At 41.8% G+C, this 23404-nt stretch overlaps 2 protein-coding genes and 1 long non-coding RNA gene across 5 annotated transcripts in view; 2 read left to right on the top strand and 1 right to left on the bottom strand.

Moving 5' to 3' along the window:
• The window catches only part of RASAL2 (RAS protein activator like 2), a 228774-nt gene extending 223548 nt beyond the window's left edge, over positions 1 to 5226 (top strand). Inside the window, exon 18 of the mRNA XM_081324971.1 lies at positions 919 to 5226. Within this exon, the coding sequence (XP_081181097.1) occupies positions 919 to 1083 (165 nt within the window). The 3' untranslated portion in view covers positions 1084 to 5226. The remainder of the gene's footprint in view (positions 1 to 918) is intronic.
• LOC308666291 lies at positions 4607 to 14673 on the bottom strand. Its single transcript, XR_014026084.1, has 3 exons — positions 14612 to 14673; positions 10129 to 10255; positions 4607 to 4724 (listed from the first exon to the last, which is right to left on the bottom strand). It is a non-coding gene; the product is annotated as an uncharacterized lncRNA (long non-coding RNA).
• A 198-nt stretch (positions 14674 to 14871) lies between these two features.
• Positions 14872 to 23404, top strand: part of RALGPS2 (Ral GEF with PH domain and SH3 binding motif 2) — a 113314-nt gene continuing 104781 nt past the window's right edge. For all 3 annotated transcript variants that reach the window (XM_081325784.1, XM_081325785.1, XM_081325786.1), the window contains exon 1: positions 14872 to 14960. The gene's annotated coding sequence lies outside the window, so the exon portion shown is untranslated. The remainder of the gene's footprint in view (positions 14961 to 23404) is intronic.

Raw genomic sequence — 23404 nt, 5'->3', positions numbered from 1 at the left:
TGGTTGCTGAGAACTAAGCCCACCTAGGTTATCTTCAAGCTGCTTGATTCATTCAGAGCAGCATAGAATCTGGCTGAGGGCTTTGTGATAAGACTATTCCAACAAAAGAAGAAAAAACAAAAACTCCAAACAAAATTCCCACTGGCAGTATGAGAATTCTGCTGCCCTTCCTTTATCCCACAGAGAAGTTTTGTGGAATCAGGAACTGCAGACTGATTTCCCGCCCTGTGCTTAGGATGCCCTCTTTCCATCCACTAATCAGCAAATCCTTTGCTCCCTTTCAGATTTTTGAAATTTCCTAGGTCTTTGCCATTGCTGTCTGAGCATCATGTGTATCCTACTGGTATTAAAACATTAAGGTCCTGCAAAATCCCAGGGAATGGTTAGGACAGGATCTGAAATAAAGAACAGGTCATACTGAAAATTCCTCAAATATTACTGAGCTGAAGCAGTTTGCCCTGAAGGAATGAGTTAAAATTCCTTCTGCATCCTCACACTGTTGGAATCCGATTGCCATATTTGTCAGTGTAGTTCGCTCAAGCTGACTTCAAGTCGGTGTCTTTGGAGATCCCAGTTGAATATATACCCAGATTCTGGAATAATCTGTCCTTTGACTACTGTTTCCTGTATTCCTTTGTGTAAGAGCCAATCCTAAACTTCTGTTGTTTTCTGGGTTCTGTCTCAGTATTTCTGTGTGATCCATGTTACATGTACAATTGGCAACTCCCACAGAACAGATTCTGGAGAGCTGAAAGAGGCAAGTCTGTTGCATTTGGTTGATGGGCTAGAAGAAGTTCTTGGAAGAAGTAATGAGACATTGATTTTTCCTTCAGTTTCAAATCCAGTGAAACTCTATTGCTTGCTGTGAACATAGGCAAATGTGATCTCTTTTGGTTTTGTTTTCTGTTGCTCCTGCAGGAGAAAAGGATCCTCTCCCTGGATTCAGCCAATACAAGACTGATGAGTGCTCTAACTCAAGTGAAGGAACACTATGACATGCAGGCCCGGAGCAGTGTCTCTCCTACTAATCCGCCCAGACTTTCTATCACAGAAAGTGGAGAATTTAGGAACAGCAGCTGCTAACTTCAAGTTGTCCCACCAAACAAATTGCCATCTTTAATTTCCCTTGCCCACTCCAAGCCTGGTTGACCAGCCTACTCCAAGCCTGGTTGACCAACTCTCTTGGTGTTCTCCAAAATTACCTGCTTAAAAGCAGAAAAAATCAGGGAAAACTGGACTGTTTCCACCACCATATAATGACCTGCACTAACGACCTGCTTGGGCTTCCTTTCAACATTACAGTAATCACATTTCCACATTTCAATTTGCTAGTTTTTCAACTTGCCTCTCTAAACTAAACCTCGATCATGGCAGCAACATTGTCATGTGCTTCAGGGTACATAAGGCAGAACAGGCATCAATAGTTGCCTGACTAGATGAACACAGAAAAGACTGCTTAATATAAGTCAGGGATCAAAAAAGTTAAAAAACTGAACAACAGGTATTGTTTGAAAATCGAAAGTTTAAAAAACAAGAAATGTGTAAAAATGTAAAAAAAATATTTAAAAGGTAAACATGTTAAACTTAAGTTTTGAACATTTTGTTAAATGTTATTTGGGGGAATGATAGACATGTATGTTGCTGACCCCTGTTCACTGCTATTTAGGTTTTATTTTTTTGTTTCTTCTAATTCCTTCTGTAAAGTTTTTGGCAATTTAGATTGTTTTTAAATTTAGATGTTACTAATTTTAGTCAGCTGTTTACACAGACCAAGAGCAAGGAGTCTTATCTGAAATGAATTACGTCCCCCTACTTTTCATTTCAGCAATGAAACTGACATTTGATAGCAGGTGAGAGAAGAATACTATTTTCAAGAGTCTTTACTGAAAACATTTCACCCCGGTGGGGCAAGACAACTGCAACATACAACTCATCCATTATTTCCCTAGCATTTCCTAGCTGTCAGGAATGACTTATGTACAGGTAGTCCTCAAGTTATGAATGTAATGGAGCCTGCCCATTCCACTCGTAACTTGAGGACTCGTAGGAGTGAATCTCCTACCTTGAACGCGATTCACTCCCAGCTTTCGCCCAAGCATTCACTAATTTAATGCGTGGGCAAATGTGCAGCTTGTTAAGTGAACATGAGATATCTCAAGGTAGGAAAGGCCATAGGGGGGGCCTAGTGCTTCCGACCACCCAAGGCCTCCCCTGACCCACTGAAATAACTCATGTTCCCTCCCCTGGGGGCCCACAATTGCTCCCCCCCATCCTGCTGTGCCGGGTCACTTACCTTGTGAAGATCTGTCTCCTCTCCAGTTTCTGTCTCTCTGCTCCGGGCAAAAGCAGAGGGAGGCCCCTGAGGCCCAGAACGGATCTCCAGGAGGACGTGGCTACCTCTCCAACCTCTGTTCTGGGCCTCAGAGGCCTGAAGGAGCCTCTGAGGCCAAGAATGGGCCTTTGGAGCCCCACTAATGGTCCCCCAGCATCCTTTCCAGAAAAGGCCTCCGACGTCTGGATTTGGCCTTGGGAGCCCTGCTGAAGCGTCCCCCAGCATCATTTCCGGGCGGCAGTGGCCCAGAAAAGGTCTCCCAATGCCTGGAAATGACGCTGGGGGATGCTTCAGCAGGGTACCGAAGGTCCAATCTGGGTGTTGGAGGCTTTTCTGGGCCACTACCACCTGGAAAGGACACCAGGGGATGCTTCAGCAGGGCTCTGGAGACCCATTCTGGGCCTCGGAGGCCTCCTCTAGGCTTCTGTGGCCCAAAGTGGAGGCTGTGGGTGGCGGCCACGTGCTTCCAGAGGTCCATTCTGGGCCTTGGAAGCCGCCTCTAAGCCTCCAAGGCCTAGAATGGAGGCGGGGGGGGGGCTTTTGCGTGCCTCCAAATGTCTTTTTCCCTCCGGCTTCTGTTCTGTTCTGTTGCAGAAAACAGAGGCCTAAACTACCATGACATTACGCAAGATCAGTAGCATGAGATCTTGCACCACTGATCTCGCTTGATCTTGCATTACTTTAGGCCTCCATTCTCTGCGAATGCAATAAAGGAAGCAGCGAAACAGCCAAGAAAGTGAAGGATCTTTGCAAGGTGAGTATCCATAGGCCTAGTGCGCCTAGGGCAGTGATGGCAAACCTTTTAGAGACTGAGTGCCCAAACTGCAACCCAAAACCCACTTATGTATCATTGGGTGCCGGGTTGGCGTAGCCCATTGAGTGGGTGTGGCCAATTGGGTGGGCATGGTCCATTCGGTGGGCGTGGCTGAGTGGGACTAAAAGGTTCAATCAATCAATTCCAACTTTGAGAGATCCTTTTTTCCCCCCATGAGAAGTTGAAATTGATTGATTGATTGAACCTTTTTTTTTCCTACACAGCGGGGAAAGCCTAAAGCGAAAAGGTTTTATAAAACCCAGCTTAAGGCCTAGGACTGGGCGATGTCACGTGTGCTCACAGAGAGGGCTCTGTGTGCCACCTGTGGCACGCGTGCCATATGTTCGCCACCATGGGCCTAGGGAAACCCGGGAGGGGGAAGGAGGGAATAGCCAGGGTGAATGTTGCAGTGCCACTGCGATCAGTTGTAACGGCAACATTCATAATTTTGGGAGTTTTTCCTAAACACTAGGGGTCACTTATCGCATAACTTCAAACAATCCCTAAGGGAATGCTCGTAACCTGGGGATTACCTGTACACATTTCTTATTGAGGGCTGTTTTCTGTCTCCTGCATTTGTAATAGTGTCAACACCTGTTAAAATCTTGCTGTGGAGAGTGAACCCTATCCATTCCTTCTCACAGCCCATAACTTTCCTCTTGGTGATCTGGTTCTCCATTCCCATATCAACCTGGGTATGGCAGGCATCCTCCTTACATAGGGACGCAATTAACTCTTTTTCAGTCAGGGTTCTTCTCCCACAGGGCAAAATTGGAAGTTCTACTTCCTTTCTCACTGTAATGTTTTGGCACTGCCAAAAGACTATGCAAACACACTTTTTCATTTCATCCCAGGTGAAATTAAATGCACAATACAAGAGGGTTCACGAGGCAGGAAAAGTCCAGAGTTCACAAGGCACAATCCAAGTCAAGGCAGTGTCAATCCAAAGCAAGGCAGGAATCACAATGACCAGAAAACACAAAGCTAGGAAATGAACACACTGTTATTTATTTTTATTTTATTTAAGTAGATTTGTTCCCAGCATTGCCTTCGTCTGTCTGTTGTGCTAAACAGCCAGCTTCTGGTGCAGCCCATCAAACAGGGCAAGGCTGTCTCCTCACAAGTAATCTGGCTGACCTTCTCTGCTTCTGCCTTTTCTCTGCCCTACGTGTTCTTGGATGAGGTGTAGAAGGCAGTTCCTCTTCCTCATCACTGACTAGCTGTAGCTGCATGCTGTCCCCATCTGAAGCCTCAGGGCTGTCCTGCAGCTGTGCTTCACCCAAATTCCTCTCAGACGGCTGCTTGTAGCCATTGATCAACTCCTCTCCAGATGTGCCTGGAACTGGTTCATCCTCCTCCAAACTGATATCTGGAGATTCTGCTCTTCATGTTGGAAAGCAGCTATATTTTTCAGGGAAACCCAAGCAGGTCTATTCAGTGCATGGTGGTGATAGCAGGCTGAAAGAGACACCAAGTCCCAGGATGGCTGAATTTCATAGTCCTCTGAAAGAAGTGGAATTATTCTGGAACAACTGATGGTTGAAGGGAAGAGATCTATGCATTTGTATCAACCTGCCACTGAAATGAGAAAGAGTTGGGTTAGGGAAATGAGTTCCACTTGGTTGTCTCCTAGTCATGCCTCCTTCTCAAATTTAGTTTGGTGTTGGTAAAATGATATTTATAGAGATGGGGCAAGAAGGGTATCTTGGTGAGAGCTTTTATGAATTTTGTAAGTACAACAATACGCTTTCTTCAGGGCCTTAATGAAAATTATCTTACCAGACATTTATTTTCAGTGTTAGCTTTCAATAATTTATTTCTATCTGGATCTTAATTTTATGACTCCACCCCCCACCTCCAAACCACAGTCCTGTATTTTTCTGCCCATAGTGTTGGATTCCTCAGGTCCCCAGGATCTACATCTGCATTTCATTGTCTGGGTTTGTTCTAAAGAAGATTTATTTTTGTTCTGTGAATATTTTTGAACAGGTTCTTGTATATGTACAGATAGAGATACATTTGAGGTCTTTTATTGATATTCCTATAAAGAATTAAAAAAATAAAGTTTAACTTTAAAACAGTTTTGACTCAGTCTTTCTCTGCACTAATAAAAGTTTGAACTGTTACAGAACTGTTGAATATTCCCAACCTCGACAATGAACTTGTAACAAGGCTCATACTCTTGTGCCCGAGCTTCAACCATTCATGTGGTTTCTTAGCACAGCAGTCCAGTGTGACATGGTGTCAGGGACGGAGGGAGGAAGGAAGGAAGGTAGGTAGGTCATGCAAATCATAGGAAATTGGAAATTGCACTGGAACTACTGAAAAGCAGTATCTTGGAAGATGTGAGGGTGCAGAGATCAAGAGTTTCTAATTTTCAAGCTGCTGAAAGCATTCCAAAGACATTTGTGGACTCTCCTCATGTGAAAGTTTCTCACAGAAAAAAGTATACACTTTCTCAGATAAGGCAGCATATGAGCCCATATGTGACAAAATTTGCATTTCATTCTTTGATGTTATGAAAGATGAATGATCATTCAATTAAAAGACAGATTAAAATAGTGAAAATTAGGAACATCCTGTATATGAATGTAATTTGATATTCATTAGCAGAAATGAGTAATGAAAACAAAAGAAACAAAACTCTTTTCCCACATTGTAGGAGATAGATTCTACCAAATAGGTAGTTGTACAATCAATCTCAAGCAAAATCCAAAGCTTTGGTATACTTTCAGTTGGTAGAGCCTATTTCCAACATTCAAGGTAAATATCTGAAAGGCTTGTATTTTTCCATCAACATCTGTATTTGTCACAAGTAGCAGTTGTTTGCTACTGTTAATAGATTAGAGATGCCTCAATTTTTCAAAGAACAATCTCTTCCTTTTGTGGTCACTTCTTCATCCTGCCAAGTAAAAAATATGTGCACCAGCATGCCTTTCCTATTGCCTCAAATAGTTCTTGGGAGAAAGATCTGCAAGATTTTGCCGTGGTTTGAATTTCTCCTGCCCACCCCCCCACCCCCCGGCTCTATTCTGTGCCAGGCTCACTCAATTCTGATAATTTCAAATAAGAGATATCCATTCAATAATCTACATAACATACTACCTGTAGTTTCCCATTGTACAACAGTGTGTTGGTGAAATACCAAATTCTGTAAAGGTAGGGTGCCATCTTGTGGCAACTAAGCTGATATATACTGGTGCTCATCTTTTATACATCTTTTTTTTTTAAAAAAAAAAAATCTGCTTCAGGCACCTGGCTGGCAGAATTCCAAAATTTCCTCTTAAAAACACAACAAAAGTCAAAGATTGGCCAACCCTAAAAAAGTTCCATGTATCCCTGTATCCCTAAGGTCAATAACAGTGTTGACTCTGCCCTGCCCAGTGGCATGGCCAAATCCAAGTTTCTCTCCACTTCTGATGCCTGTGCCAGAAAGCTACAAAAGATGAGAGGATCTGTTCCAATATTGTTCAATTGTGTTATTTATTCGTGCACTTAAGATTTATAATTAACAATTTTTCCTAAATGTTCAGAATTTCACATATATAATTCCTGCAGTTTTTGCAGCTTGGGTTAAGGTTTTTTTTTACATTCGTCCAAACACTTTGAAAGGAAGTCACCCACTGATCCAAAGTTTGGGAGGCAGGTGGCTCCTGGGGGTACTCAGGCATAGGCACAAAATCCCTCCTGGTAACTATCTTAAGTGGTGTAAGACCAGTGCTACTGTGCACAGTATTGTTATAGGCTACTTCAGCGAAAGGCAGAAGATCAGCCCAATTAGTCTGCTGGTAATTAACATAGCATCTGAGGTACTGCTCCACCATTGAGTTCGCTCGTTCAGCCGTCCTATTAGCACTTGGATGAAAAGCTGATGAGAGCCCCTGAGTAGACCCAATAAGCTTGACAAACTCCCTCCAGAACGTTGCAGTGAATTGAACCCCTCTGTCTGAAATAATCTGCTTAGGAGCTACGTGGAGCCGATAGATGTGTTTCAAAAACATCTTGGTCAATTTCTAAGTAGATGGAAGCCCTGAACAAGTGATGAAATGAACTTGTTTGGAAAACAGATCAATCACAGTCCATATATCTCGCTTGCTCTCGGGCAGGTCCACTATAAAATCCATAGCTATTTCTTCCCAAGGCTGGGAAGGGTCAGCTACCTGCTGCAGGAGCACTGGAGACTTTCCAGGACATTTCTTCATAGCAGTGCAGGTAACACAGCTTTTCACATAACTCAATGCTTTTTTCCATGCCTGGCCACCAGAACTGCCTTCATACCAAATGTAATGTTTTCAGGAACCCAAAGTGACTGGCCTGCTTTGCATCATGACTGCGCTGAAGGGCTTCGATCCTGAGGGCACTCGGAAGGTATAGCTTAGAACAGGGCTGTCAAACTCGCAATGTCATGTGATGTGTCACAATGTATCGTGATTTTGTTTCCATTGCTGGCAATGGGATGGGCACTGTTTCAGCATGACGCGTCTGGCCTGTGGGCCGGCAGTTTTACACTGCTGGCTTAGAACCTTCCAGGCTAGCCCTCCCCAAAGAGTTAATAGAGATTTATTGTCCTTGAACCAGGTGTCAGTCTCTAATTGGTCTTTAAGTCTTTTCAGTAAACAGTCATCAGGACTGGTGGATTGCTTTCTCAATTGAGCTCTAGTAGTTATTTGAGAGGCAGAGTGCGGTAGAGTCACCATTGGGTCGTTCTCTCTGTTGTCGCTGTCATAGGAAGGTAGAGCAGCAGCAGGTCCAGCTTGGGCCTCGGCACCCTCCTGCATGGGGGATGTGATTTGGGCAACAGGTTCCTGCGCAATCCTGTTGGATTTCCCTTTCAACGGCTGCTGAGCTGGTTTCTTCCTTGCTGGTGGTCCCGGCCTATTCTGCTGTTGAGGGTAAGGGTGTAAGGCAGGGGTAGGCAACCTGAATCAGTGAAAGAGCCACTTGGAACCGGTTCTCTCACTAAAAAACCCCCTGGGAGCCGCAAAATACATGTGCACATGCACACATGCGCAGAACAGGATTTGATTAAAGTGGAGCTTACCTAACCGAGACATACACCGGAGAGGAGGCCGAGCAAATTTCCCCCGCCTTTCCAGGCAGGCAAACGGAGGCTTCACACACACAGAAACATGAGGAAAAGGTGCAGAGCAAATTTCCCCCTCCATCTCCAGAGGCCGAACAAAGCAGAGGCGAAGAACGTGGAAGAAAAGGAAGGAAAGAAAGAAGATATAACCTTCAGCAAAGCAGCTTCCATGCAGAAGAAACACATTTGCACTTATGTGAGCAGGCATGTCCCCCCACAAGCAGCTCCCCCTCCCCCCAGCCTCCCCTGAGCCAAAAAACTCACCCTGTCTTAATTGCAGGCAAAACCTGCAGAAAGCCCAACCAGCCCGTGCAGATGCGCTGCCTGCTCGCCTTTCCAAGGCACTCCAGCCCAGATTCTTTGCTCCCTTTTAGCTGGACAACCTTTAAAATTGGCTCCCCCCTCCTTCTCCAAAGCAAGCTGCTCTCCTCTCCATCCTGCGCCCCCACTCCCAAAGTTTGGCTGGCAGTTTGTCAATCACAGCTCTTCCTCCTCCTCATCCCCCTCCCCAATCCGGCTTCAGCACAGAGTTTTTGCCTGAAGAAGAAACGGGGCGCTCCCCCCCTCTTCCCATCACTTCTTTGGTGCGTGTTTATCACTGCAGTTGATAAATTAGTATTCAGGTTGTTAAGTGAATCTGGTTTCCCCTTGTGACGGGTAGGCAGCCTTGGCTGTTTTATGAGTCCTGGGCTTAAACTCCCAGAATTCCTGAGCCAGCATGGAAACCTCTCCATTTCTCCTCAGCATGGCTGGCTCAGGAATTCTGGGAGTTAAGTCCACAAAGTCATAAAAGAGCCAAGGTTGCCTACCCGAGTCCTTGGGGCTGGCAGCCCCACCTGCGCCTCCTTACCCAGGTTCTTAAGGTAGCTGAGTGAGTTTGGCCCCTTGCTCTCAGCCCAACTCATCTCACAAGGTTGTTGTGGGGAAAATAGGAGGAAGGTGGTGTGTTGGATATGTTTGCTGCCTTATTTGTAAAAATAATAAAGGTGTGTGTGTTTATGTGTGTGTGTGTGTGTGTGTAATGCCTACAATTCCCCCCCCCCCGCGCCCCTAAAAACAAGAGGGCCTGGGAACCTCTGTATTACAATCAGTGTCAATCCTGCTATCAACCTCGCATTGTAAATGGCAACACAAAAAGTAAGCACAGCTAAAAGAGCCTTCACATGATTGCAATTTACAACCTTCCCTACTGGCTTCTCCAGAGAGTCACTGGGGAAGCTGGCAGGGAAGGTCAGGAGTCACTAAGGTAAATCTACACACACACACACACACACACCCCACTGGCATTTCTTCACTTGCATTGCACTGCATTCTCCTTAACTCCTGCAATTGCACCTACCCTGTGCCAGCCTTCTACGACTTCCTTGTGATTGCACATACATATTCCATGCTCTTCATCCATTAACACCACATCCAGTGCACTCTTTTCATGGCCACCTTTTGATTACACATGTGCACACACTCCCTTTCAATGGTGTCCCTGCGATTGTACCCTGCTTCTATGGTCTGCATGTGACTGCACACGTGCACTTTCAAATCCATTTTCCATGGCCTCCCTACAATCAGATGTATCCCACGTCCTCATTCTCCAGCCTTTCTAGCTCATGCTGCACCAAGCATCCTCCGGCTCGCCCGTAGACTGGGCCCAGCCTCCCTATTCCCATGGCACACACCCCCCGTGCTCCCTACCTCTGCTTTCCGCTTAATGACCTGTCCAACGCTAACTGATGAGGTCAGATGATATTTGTACTTTATGACTGTTATCACACAGTGATGGTAATTTTGGTCTCAAGTATTGCTGTAACTCAAGGACTATCTATTGCAACTAGCGTGCAGTGGAGACATAGGACTTTTATTTTATTCCTTATTGGAGTAGAATCTATCAAGAACTTTCCTCACCTCGGCTGATTCTTTTTGGGCTGCTTTCTTCGCCACTTCTCGTTCAGTCTGAAACTGTTTCTCCAGGGTCTCCAGGCGATCTGCATAGAACTTTGTCTCCCTCTTGTTTTGTTCAATGAGCTGGTCCCTTCAGAAGGAAAAAGGAATTCTTACAGGACATCAGCCCCACCTCTTCCGTTTTGAAAATACACGCCTCAAATAGGCAAAAGAGCTCCCTCCAAAATGTACACCGGATTTTCTGTTCATTTCACTTTGTTATTTTATCAATCCCTCCAAGCCTTCTGAATGCTTGGGATAACTAGGTTTTTTTTGGGAGGACCCCTGGGGATTAATTAGCAGTACCAATAGATTTATAACTGGATTGTAAAATTTCATTTTGTTCTACCATCTTTATGACATCATACATCGCCTAGAGCAGGGGTAGGCAACCTCGGCTCTTTTATGACTCATGGACTTCAACTCCCAGAATTCCTGAGCCAGCTTGGCAAGGGAGAAGGGGGGGGGGAGAAAATCGCCCCTTCCTTCTTGCCGAGGCTGCTAGCCACGGCAAGGGAGAAGGGGGGGGAGAAAATTGCCCCTTCCTTCTTGCCGAGGCTGCTAGCCACGGCAAGGGAGAAGGGGGGGGAGAAAATTGCCCCTTCCTTCTTGCCGAGGCTGCTAGCCACGGCAAGGGAGAAGGGGGGGAGAAAATCGCCTTCCTTCTTGTTGAGGCTGCTAGCCACGGTAAGGGAGAATGGGGGGGAGAAAATCGCCCCTTCCTTCTCCTTGCCGAGGCTGCTAGCGAGCCTTCTGCCATGGCGAGGAGAAGGAAGGGCAGGAAAAACTCCAACCTACTCACCTTTTTAGTTCTCCCGTCTCTTCCTCCACTCTGCCAAGTGCAGTTAAAAAAACAAAGAGGTTTGTGGGTAGTCCCACAAACTGCTTGTGGGCCGTCCCACAAACCAACCAATCAATTTAAACTTTTCAAGTTTTTTTGTGAGAAGTTTAAATTGATTAATTTTTTTAGTGCCACTTTTTTTTTCAAAAAAAGAGGGAGGCGGCCTGGGAGCCGCATGGGACGGCTCAAAGAGCCGCATGCGGCTCCGTAGCCGCAGGTTGCCGACCTGTGCTCTATACCCTTCTATAGACTAAGGTGTGATTTCAGGTTGAATCTGGGGACTTTCCACCTGTAGGACTTGGAGAACTATTTCTGCAAGGTTTTCTATTTTAGTAATCAGAAAATTGGGTTTTTATAATTTTTAAGGACTCTTAATCCCCAGGCTGGGCATTGCAGAAATTCAAAATATTTTTACATAAAGTTGAGATTTTTTTTAATTAACACCTTAGATTTAAAACTCTGCAGGATGAAAACAATTTACCTACAAAAAGTCTATTGCACAAGCAAACAGAAAACTCTTAGATTTATTAACCATAGCCAAAGGTAAAATGTGTATCTTAATTGCAGCATCAATGTTGTTTCCATGCTTATAAAGGTGGGAAAACTGAACAAAATGCCCACTTGTTAAAAAATTATTGCTTTTTCACGTAACCTCTAACACCACCAAAGCTGTTTTTTTTATTTTCTCGTTAAAATCAATTTTAATTTTAATCATTATTGGATTTGCCTTGGAGAAATATTTCATAAGTTGCTTTGATTTTCCAAGAAAGTTTTTTTGGTTTTATATAACCTTCAAATGAAAAATTTAAAGTCCAAGGTCCAATACAATTAAAAACTAGCACAATATAAAAATAATTCTTTACATTGCAACAAATTCCTAAAGCAGTTAATAGCTAACTATTAATAGTATGGGGAAGGAACCATATTAGGCAATAAAAGAGAATTAAAACTATTTAAAATCACTATAGAATTTTCAATAATAATAGAATTATTTTAAACTCAGAAAGGGAAATTGCAGGGAAAAAAATTTAAGGGTTCAATTCCTGTTTTTGTTTTTAAATAAACCTCACTGCAAATTCAGCTGCAAGCTATAAGAAGCCTGGAATTCTCAGTCATGCCAAGAGTAATAAGGTGCTAAGATGATAAGTATTAACTGCAAAAGTGCAAGCTAGCTGCAGAGGATTAAAAAAAATAAGAATCTTTGAGCTGTTAACACTAGCCCTGGGAATTCAAGGTTTTTAGCTATCAGTTTAGCTACAGAATCCTAGGGATGTTGTTTGAAGTTAAGGATTTATGCAATCATTAAATGAAACATTCTCTTCAACGTATATTTTAATATGCATGTGAATTAGCCCAATCAGTAAGGTCAGCCTTATCAATCACATTGAGTGTAAGTGCTTATTGTTTAAAGTAGTTCAATCATTTATAACTTTATACCAGATTTTCAGTTCAGTGAAAAATAATACACAGACTATAGCCATCCTCTTAAAGGCATATAAAATTTAAAATGTAATTTTCCTACTAGTGCTTCCTATTGTACTTTATAAATTTGTGATCAAATCCAATATAACTGACATGAGAATTACAAATCAAGCAATTATATTTCATGTTCTTTATGTGAGTTTACATTCAACGTTTTGCACACCCTGAAAGCTAAGTTGAAGAAGTCAAGCACTGTCAAAGACATTAAATCTGAATTTTATGTTAAAGTTGAATTAATTCAGCTGTTGGGAGGAGAGATAAAAACAAGAGAGAAATTTGAAAGAAAACAGATTAAAGAACAGCATAGAGCAATATATAGAAGAAAGATACAAAACAGTGAAAAACTAAGGATAAAGATACTCTGGTTCTAATTATGTCCTTCAGCAATCCAATAAATACATCTCTAATTCTGTCATTTGCATAAGCCATCCAAAAATAATCTTTATACGTTATTGCAGAGAAACATTCATGAGCTAGGTTACATAAAAAATATTTTTTGGATGGTTTTGAACTTACTAAAAAGCAGGACTTTTAACAACCAACTACAGTTAAAAAGAAATGAAAAAGAACAGGTGTCTTCTACCCTAGCTGATTAATTACTACCCAGGATTAAAGTGTATAGGAAAACATATGGTAAGGATTTAAACAAGAGGACAGATGTATCACGAACTTAGCACATAAAACTCTAGAATTTAGGGAATAGGCAAAATAATTCCTCGATTTGAACGGTGATCTAGTGCAACAGGGAAGGACCGATGGCGTTATAATTTTGTAAAATTATAATACGCAGTGCTATTTGTCCTTCAATTACAGCCACTATTTAAAAGATAAGCCTAATGTATTTTTTTCAACATATTTGGAAATTCAGCTATTTTCCTCTACAAAATAGCAACAATTTGCAGGTCACATTTCTAGAAAAAAAAATTAACCACACAAGTCAAGTATTCTAGACAGTGATGTGGTTTGTATCCCACCTTTCATTCAGGAATGCATTTTTATCGCTTCCTCCCACCCCCTACAACTGCCGTGCCAGGTGTACTTAAAAGGCTGAGATAGAATAGCCCCAAAGTCACCCAGGTCTAGTTTCCAAGGCACATGGTGCCCCAAAGGTTCCAGGTTCTCCAGGGCCAGGTGAAGGCCACACTACACGGCCTTTGCAGTATTCTCCTACTTGATAAATAGGTCAATACTTCAGCCACTACTACAGGGGTCTTCAAACTTGGCCCTTTTATGACTTGTGGACTTCAACTCCCAGAATTCCTCAGCCAGCAAAGCTGGCTGAGGAATTCTGGGAGTTGAAGTCCACAAGTCATAAAAGGGCCAAGTTTGAAGACCCCTGCACTACTAGCTTTCAGCGTCCAGAAAAATCCGTGTACTCGAATAAAATACAGGGCTTTACCGTAGTGCTACCCTCGATGCAGTCGGGCCTCTTTTAACTCGCATCTCGGTTGCAAGTACGTTTGACATACGGGGAAGCGAACGCTTTTTAGATTCGAAGCGTGCCTCCCCGTAAAAAAAAATTACTCGGGAAATCCACCTTCCTTAAAACGGACCTCGCGGAAAGGTTGTTGTTTTTTTTTTTTTGGTATTTGTATTCTTTTTAGGGTTTTACACAAGAGCCACGTGCGCGTCGCTTTGCCACCACCTTCCCGCACCCAGCGCGACACAAGACCAAATGGCGACCGAGGCGAGGCCAACCCAATTCCAACGGACTTCCTCTTAAAGACAGACAAATGGGACCGGGAGCAAGTAACCCTTCCTTAACTGGAAGAGAAAGCCGCCGGACAGAGCACGCCGAGGAGACAACGGCCGCCTTCAGGCGGCTACTTCCCCTCAGAATTGCGGGGGGGGGAAGCTTTTTCCCTTCGAGCGGGACCACCTCCAGCAGAACCGTTTGACTTTGCCGTTACCTCAGTTCAAACCATCCCGGGGGGGGGGAGGTAAAGGGCGGGGGAAGCAGCGCGGAGGGAAGAGGGACAAATATAATTTTTTTAAAACTTTTGTATCTTGGTTTTTAATTACCCTGTAAACCGCCCTGAGTCCTTCGGGAAAGGGCGGTATAGAAATGTAATAAAATAAATAAATAAATAAATAAGTCTCGCCAATGACCAACGGAACCCTCACCCCGCAATGCGGTCCACGCGCTCACGCGTTCTCGCCTTCGCTTTCAGGCCTATATAGACTCGCATCGGAACTCAAGCGGTCGGCGCCTGCGCGCCTTTTTTTTTCTTCCCAGCAAGCCGAATTCCAGGAGAAGGGAACGGTATGCGCATGCGTCCTTCTTGCCTTTCCTCCCCCTCCCGTTCTGAGCGGCGCTGGTGTGTGGAGGGAGATTCGTCCCTCCCTCCCTCCCTCCCTCAGGTAAGCGGCTCGCGGTGCTGAATGAGGAAAGTCGGGAGGCGGAGGGCGATTCGCTCAGTCTCGGCTGGCTTTGGCCGCCTTCGGCGCCTGCTCGCCCTCCCCTCCTCAGCAGGTGAGCGAAGGCGCCGCGGGCGAGAGAGGTGGGCTTCGGGGCTTTGGTGGGTGGTCGAGAGTCTCCTTTGGCCGGCTTGGTGAGCGCCTCCGCAAGGCCCTCGGCGCTGGCCAGGCTTCCGAGGAAGGCTTAGGCGCCGCTCGGTGCTTTTGCGCTTCTCTTTATTCCCCGCCCGCCCTGGGCTTTATAGTTCTCCACCCGGCGTGTTTCGGCTCGCTTCCTTGGCTAGGCGGGGGTCGGTGGGAAAGAGGGTGCTTCTCGCAGCCGCCCTCAACGCCGTTCCTGTCAACACTGACGCGGCTCCTCCATTTAACCAACCTTCGCCCAAGAAGTGCCTGCTTTCATACCGTTTGGGGGCTGGGGGGAATCTTCCAAAACTCTTTTAGGGCCGTTGAGTTTCTAGGCTTGACGTGGATGAACTCTTGTTGAGTTGCAAAAGATGCGACTCAACGGAAAACCTTTAGTTTACCCCGTAGGCGTGCAACAAGCCTTTTTTGTTGTATGGATTAACAACAGACGCTTATAGTTTTCAAAGGCCAGATGTTTCTCTGATATACTTTCACTTAAGGGCCATTCCTAATGTGGGCTATCTTGTTTGTGACACACCTGTTTCTGTCTCTTGCACCTGTGACTTTTTGGGAGGCATTTTATGTTTAAAGCTTCGTGATTTTCTCAGACCCAGGCTGTTCACTTTAGAGACACCACATACTTCACCCGGTTTTTTCCCCCTCCTTGTTTTGCTGCTGCTGCTGCTTCTAGACCAGCCTCATTAGATGCTCAGTTTTACTGCAGAAGTGGAGTGTTCTGCTATTTATATGTAAAAAATGTAAATATATTCATTGATATGTTTAGACTCCTTTATATAGCGCATGTCTTGATGGGTTAACATAGGATCCTGGTTTTTTGTAAGCTTGCGATAACTTGCAGCCTTCTAATTAGTCTGGGTCCTACATCACCTTGTATTTCAGGTGGTTCTGCTGATGTTTTTATTTTTCACCCTCCTCTAATTCCATCATACTATAAACCAAAATTTCTGTTAGAAAACCCATCTGTTATGTCCAGAGAAAGGAAGCCTCTAATTTTACTTAAGCTCTAATCTCCCAATAACAGGCTGGTTTTGTCCCACACATTAATGCATACTTAACTTGAATTGGGAATTATTGAGATACTCTTAATTTCATAGGTATACACAACTTACTATCCCATAAACTCTTGTTGCCTTAATGTAATAAACAGTACAAACTAACCCCAATTTGTCCTAATTCAAGAGTATACAATTTTTCTTGGTTCAAATAGCACATTAAATGCTTCATGACTTATTCAGAGTTGCACTTCCAAAGTGAGAAGGGACATTATAAAAATGTGCTGTATATAATTGTTTTGTTTTCAGTACACAAATATTGTTAGACCTCTCTCCATCTTTATCCCTTTTACAAAGTAAAAAAATAAAATGCCGTAGTTTGTTTGGCCTCCAGTAGATGGTGTCATGGGACTGAGATCATAGATTGAAGAAGAAAGAACTCAATGCTGAGAAAAGAGACAACAGAAAAAAGATTGGGGAAAAAGGGGAGAACGATATTGTAATAATAGGAGAAAATATGTGGAAACGCTAAAACAAGAGAAGGGAGAGAGGTAAAGCAATTTGAATCTATAGCAAGAAGAAACCCAGAAAGGATAGGAATGAGAGAAAGTAGCATTTTGATGTAATCAAAAAGTAGGAATCAACTGAAAAATCAAAGGGGAGATATGGAAAGTCGGGAAGAGGAAGACACACACAGAGATACAAGAATGGAAGATTCCACAAGAGAAATCAAAGTACTAGGTAGTCAATGAAAGAATTAGAGCTGTAGATGGGAGGGAAAAATAGGATTCTAGAAGGAAAGTGCTCTGAAAACCAAAGAAAAAGTAAAGCAGTAGGGCAGGCAGAGGAGAGGTATATACTTAGAGGTAGGTTTTTGGTGAAACACGGAGGTGTTGCAGGTTGGATATAGCTAGAGACTTATCCTTGGCCTAGTATGCTATGTGAACCCAGTTACAGAGTAACTATTGGGGTTTATTAATACCATTACTGTAAAGTATTTATTGTTCTACTAAGTGGTTAATGTTATTAAAATAATGTTTAGGCAAAATCATCAGTTTTATGTTTTTTTTAATATTTTTAACCAAGTCATGGAAACTGCCAGTACTTCTAAGTGCTTCTTTTGCCTTTTAAATGAGAGCCAAACGTTCTCCCACTCTGAAGACATAGTGTTAGTGTGGGTAAACTGATGTTTTAAAATCAGTTGTAATTACATTGGTACCTTAGCAGATGGAAGAAGTAGACTGCCAGAGAATATTGTGGCAAGATTGGGAAGTCAAAAAACATTGTGGAATAAGGCAGTGCCAGGCACTTTTTATCTTATTGTTAAAATAATCTGCATAGTCCATAACATTACTACGAATTGTGATTTATCTTTTTAAACAATTTTAATCATCCTAAAGAATTATATAAAACAAGAATATTTAGTCTGCCTAGATTCCTTTAGTATAATTTTTGAGTTGCTTTTTATTAAGTATAATTCCAGGGCACTGTATATATAATTTGTATATAGGGTTGTTGTGGAGAAAATAGGACCAAAGATTATTAGGTATGTTTGCTGTCTTGAATTATTTAGAAAAATAATAAAGGCAAGAAATAAAACATTAGAAAAGTTAAAACATTCCCCTGATCTTGGTTTATTCCAGTATGCAGGAAGAAATCCTAAGAAAAATTGCCACAATTTTCCTTGAAGGGGGTAAAGTAAAATTTGTTAATTCCTGCAGTTTGCTGAATAAATCAGCTAGGTGTCAAATACTGGGGAAATCAAGAGATTCAGGCAGTTCAAATGAGTATAAAGATTTATTGTAAGCTTAAGCTAGCTATAAGTATCTGACCAACTAATGGTCAAGGGAAATGAACAGGAGATAAAAGAGGCATAAAAGAGGTGGGTGGACTTATATCTCTTGTGGGTTCGTTACTTATGAAGCATTTGGCCCCCTCCCTGAGTTTCAGCCTGGTCATCTCCTACAGTGGAATTTGTGAAGGAAGGCTTTGACATATTTGATGTTAGAGGTCAGAGAACACCAAGGGCACATTTACTTCAATCCTGAGTTACAAATATTCTCCTTTATTGATATTTGATGTCAGTTGCCCTGAACTGATATAATGGTATTTGTCTACAAATTATTCTCTTGCAATAAAATATCAGCATTTTATCACCAAAGGAAAATAATAATCCAGCCTTAAAGAAACATTTTATATACCAGTGCCATTTTATATTCATTCCATTCCATGATTGGCCTGTAAAGTTCTTTATACTACTCTGAGCTTGATTCTTTGCTTAGATGATATTATCAATGGATAATAAAAACATTTACAAGCAAGCAACCAAGCTCAGAGAGCACCAAGAATTTCACATTTATATTATATTAATGGAAAATAATGGTGAGCTCCCCTTCACTATGTGGATTATCAGTTTTTTCTTTAATTTGTACTCCTTCATTGAACAGTTGTACTTGGTAAATAACATCTGACCTTTCTAGACATTTTGAATTATATTTTGAATTATATTTTTTATAAATTCTACTGAAACTAGTCAGCAGTAAGGGATTATAAGAATTCTAAATTAGTTATGTCAAGGTTCCGACTGACGAACCCAACCAAGCAAACACCTTTGAGACATTCTGATCTCTTTAAGGAAAACTGTATGAGGCAATACCAGCTCTAGCAAACCCCAGATCAAGCCCCTATAGTGAAAGTATAGAATCCCCCCTCCCATCTATGAACAGGTCACATTGCCCAATTATATTGTTATGAGAAAATGTCTCTGAGTCAGTTCAGGCACCTGGTGAATTGTCCTTGATTCTCACAGTCTGACTTCTTTATCTTTGCAGCCTGCATTCCATTTCCCCATCCTCCCCTCACGTTTGTTGGCAAGTTAAGCAATAATTATTGCACCAGCAAAGCGAGGTTCAAGCTTGACAGGTAGACCCTACAAAAAACTGGAAGGAACCTGGAAAACAGTAAACACATATTAAGGCATTTCTTCTTTCTCGGGTGCCTGCTTCAGGGGCCCTGGCTTTTGAGGATATTTTGCATGGAATCTACTTACTAGGCGTTCTGCTCTAAAGTTATGAGGTTTGATCCAAATCATTCCCTCTATTGAATAACCTCTGTACTAGATGCCTCTGTGCTAGATACTGTAGTTTCCCCTTATGGACTCTAGAGTCTAAGATTTGCTTAAGCTCGTAATGTCTTTCCCCCTCCATCATTATTTGATCAGGTGTTTCTTTCCCAACTGCCCTCAGTTTTGATCCCTGAGCCTGCTTCAGCAGGATGCAATGATATACTGAGTACACTTTACCCAATATTCTGGGCAGTTTCAGTTCTACAATAACTGGGTTAATAATTTTTGTGATTGGAAAGGACCTATGTAGTTAGAACCTCGTTTCTTTTAGAGAATCCTCAACTTTAGGTGTTTGGTGGATAGATACATTTTATCTCCTACATGGAAGGTTTTCTGGACAGCTTGCTTCTTTCCTGTTTGTTTCTTTTAACTCTGTTGCTTTGGCTAATGCTTTCTTCACACTCACCAGGTGCTTTTAATGGAGTCTACCCAATCAGTCGATATCACAGATGAGGGTCTCTTAGGCATTCTGGTATTGGCGCAAACTCTACTCATGTAGCTGTCTTAAAGGGGGTAAGCCCCGTGCTACTGTGTACCGCATTGTTGTATGCCACTTCAACGAATGGCAGGAGCTCTGCCCAATTATATAGTTGACATAACACCCACAGGTACTGTTCCACTATTGGTTCATTCTGTAGCCCCATTAGTACTTGGATGAAAAGCTGAACTAAGAACTTGGGAGGATCCTATCAGCTTTACAAATTCAAACCAATATTTGGCAGTAAATTGGATCTCTCGGTCTGAGATTATGAGTTTGGGCACTCCATGCAACAAGTAAATATGTTGCAAGAATATCTTGGCCAGTCTCTGGGCTGATGAGAGGCTGGAACATACAGTGAAGTGGGCCTGCTTTAAGAAGATGTCCACCACTGTCCATATCACCGTATTCCCTCCACTTTCTGGAAGCTCAACCTTCCCAAGGCCAGGTTGGATAAGCCACTTGCTGCAGCAATCCCGGACTTTCCCTGGTCTGTGCTTTATGGCTGTACATAAAGCACAGCTTTTCACATACCTTTCTATGTCCTCATCCCAGGCCACCATAATTGTCATTTAGTCATGTAAAATCTTTAAGAATCCAAAATGGCCAGCTTGCTTAGCATTATGGCTCCTCTGTAGAACTTGTAGTCAGAGGCTGTCAGGGGCATACAGGCCAACTCCTCCCTCATCGTTAGCTCTCCTCGGTGGCCTCCAAACCATGCATCGGTTTGCAGTTCTTGCTTCATCTACTACGTGAAAAGGTCACTAGGGAGCAGGGTTTTTTTCCTTTTTTTCCTGCTTCCTGGTGGTCACTTGCGTTGCCAACTGCCTCGCCTGGATAATAGGGTTCTTCTCAGGTACTTTTGTATTGGGGCAGGCGGGATAGTGCATCATCTAGAAGGTTCCCCCCCGGATGTCCTCCTAAACAAAGTCAAAATTCAAGTATTGAGCCCACCGATGTTGTTTAGGGGAAATTTTTCGTGGAATCCTCAGGGCTTCTAGATTTTTGTGATCAGTCTAAACTTTGAAATGGATTTTAGGGATTGTTTCCACCTCAGTAGTGTCCACTAGATGGTGAAGGCTTCCTTTTCCCATAATGCCTATTGCCTCTCAGTTTCGTTTAGCTTTCGAGAAGTGAAAGCACATGGCTGCAGATACATTTGAAGAATAGAAGAATAGAACAGAGCTGGAAGGGACCTTGGAAGTCTTTTAGTCCAGCCCCCTGCTCGAGCAGGAGAACCTATACCATTTCAGACAAGTGACTGTGTAGTCTCTTCTTAAAAATCTCCAGGGATGGAGCGCCTATGACTTCGGAAGGCAAATTGTTCCCCTGATTAATTGTCCTCACTGTTAAGAAGTTTCTCCTTAATTCCAGGTTGCTTCTCTCTTTGGTCAGTTTCCAATCATTGTTTCTTGTCTTGCCCTCTGGTGCTTTGGAGAATAGTTTGGCAGCCCCTCAAATACTGGAATATTGCTATCATGTCACCCCTGTTTCTTATATAAAGAATGGCTGCAGCCAAACCCAAGTCCTGCAGCCATTCTTTATATAATTTTAGTCTCCAGACCTTTGATCATTTTAGTTGCTCTTCTCTGAACTTTTTCCAAGGTCTCAACATGTTTTTTGTAGTATGGTGACCAAAATTGGCTTCAGTATTCCAGGTGTGGTCTCACTAGAGTTTTATAAAGCAGTACTAATACTTCGAGTGATCTTGATTCTATGCCTCTGTTTATACAACCCAGGATTGTATTAGCTTTTTTAGCTGCTGCTGCATAGTGCTGGCTCATAGTCAAGTAATCGTCCACTAGGACTCCAAGGTCCTTCTCACAGTTGCTATTTTTGAGCCAGGTCTTGACTAATATGTACTTAAACCTTTGATTTTTCCTGCGTAAATGTAAAGCTTTGCTTTTTTCCACATTAAAACTCATTTTGTTGGATAGGGCCCATTGTTCAAATTTGTCAAGATCTTTTTGGATCCTGAGTTTATCTTCTGGGCTGTTGGCTCTTTCTGCCAGTTTGGTGTCATTTGCAAATTTGATGAGTTCCCCTTCTATTCCCTCATCTAAGTAATTAATGAAGATATTGAAGAGTACTGGGCCTAAGACGGAGCCTTGTGGTACCCCACAAATCACAATAGCTCTAAACCATGAGATTAAACACAACTTTGATAACATAAATGAATACACTTCTAATCTATACAATCAAAAAACATTCAAAGAATGATGGTAAAAAAATGAACAAATCAGAAAACAGAATGTGAACTAGAAAAAAATGACTTAATTGGCGAAGTCACAAATGAAGGAAATTATAACTTAATACAAACAAGAAAAATCTCACAAGATTTGGATACAACAATAAATATGGAAAAGATACCTTATGCATTAGAACATCAAAATAAACCTGAGAAGAAAGAAGACTTAAAAAAATGGACACTGCTAGGAGAATCACTGGGAGACAAAAAGCATATATCTTACGTATTATGTGTCCTCTACGCCTAACAACTACAAAAATACAAGAACTGTTTGATAGGTCGAAAATATTAATTTGGAAAACAATTTGGCAAAGGAAGAAGATTAGAGACGGGCTTAAGAGACTTGACTTGCCCTACCAGATGGAATATTATACGAGCAAACAGTTGTTTGAATATGGCTAAATAAACAAATAACTTTGGCTATAAAGGGGCTTTAGAATAAGTGAGATAAGAGATATAAGTAATATAGTATTTTTTGATAAGACACAAAATGTAAAAATTTTGGAATGATGAAAGTGAAGGAAAAGTTTCAACTTTAAAGACTAAGTTTGAAAAAGTTCAGGATTAAGGAATGATTGAAATATTGAGGGAAAATTAGGCTTAATAAGAACAAAGGATATATAGTGATTCAATCAATTTTTACAAATAGAAGTGAAATATAAATTGATTAGAAAAGATGTTATAGGTAGATGTTATGATAGATAAGTAGTATAGTATTTCTATAATATATGAAATATGAAAATACTGGGACTATAAGTGGAAAATTTGGATGTTCAGATGTTAATTATTGAGAAAATTATGATTGATAAGAATTGTTTGAATATTATGGAGAAATTGAGTTTAAACAAGATTTATGAAAATAAGATATATGGTGAATCAATAAGATGACTTATGAAAATAACATGTTGATAAGAAAAAAAAGCTTTATATGGATGCTATTATTGTTGATATAAATATAGAAGAAAATGTTTTATTTAATCATTTATATATGAATAATATCAAATATAAAAAAATATTTGTTTAATGCTGAAGAAGGAGAGAGAAGAGAGGATCAAGGAAATATATTATCAATTGATATACTAATTATGGAAATATAAAAATTATTATTGACTATTAATCAACTATTATTGATTGTAAAAAAAAATCATGAACCAAGACAACATGCTGCACACCAGGCACTAACGTTGTTATTGTAAAAAATTAATAAAACTTACCAAAAAAAGGAAGGAAAGAGAAAGAAAAGAAAGAAAGAAAGAGAAAGAAAGAAGTTGCACAGCACTGTTTAACCTTGCTAATCTAGTGTACAATGAATTATGTGTATGTATATGAAGAGGAACAGAGGTTTTTACCCCAATTCTAGTATTAGTCATAAGCTTCAAATACAAAAGAGCCCAAATGTAGTTTTTTAAAAAAATAAGTCCTACATGAAATACATTTATATATTGAGCATACGGTATTTAAATTGTTTTTGCCTGTGGATATAAGTACAGCTAGCACAGGGGTAAGCAACCTT

Source organism: Vipera berus, assembly GCF_964194415.1.
Source record: "Vipera berus genome assembly, chromosome: 3".
Taxonomy (NCBI): Eukaryota; Metazoa; Chordata; class Lepidosauria; order Squamata; family Viperidae; genus Vipera; species Vipera berus.
This window is presented reverse-complemented; position numbering and strand designations above follow the sequence as displayed.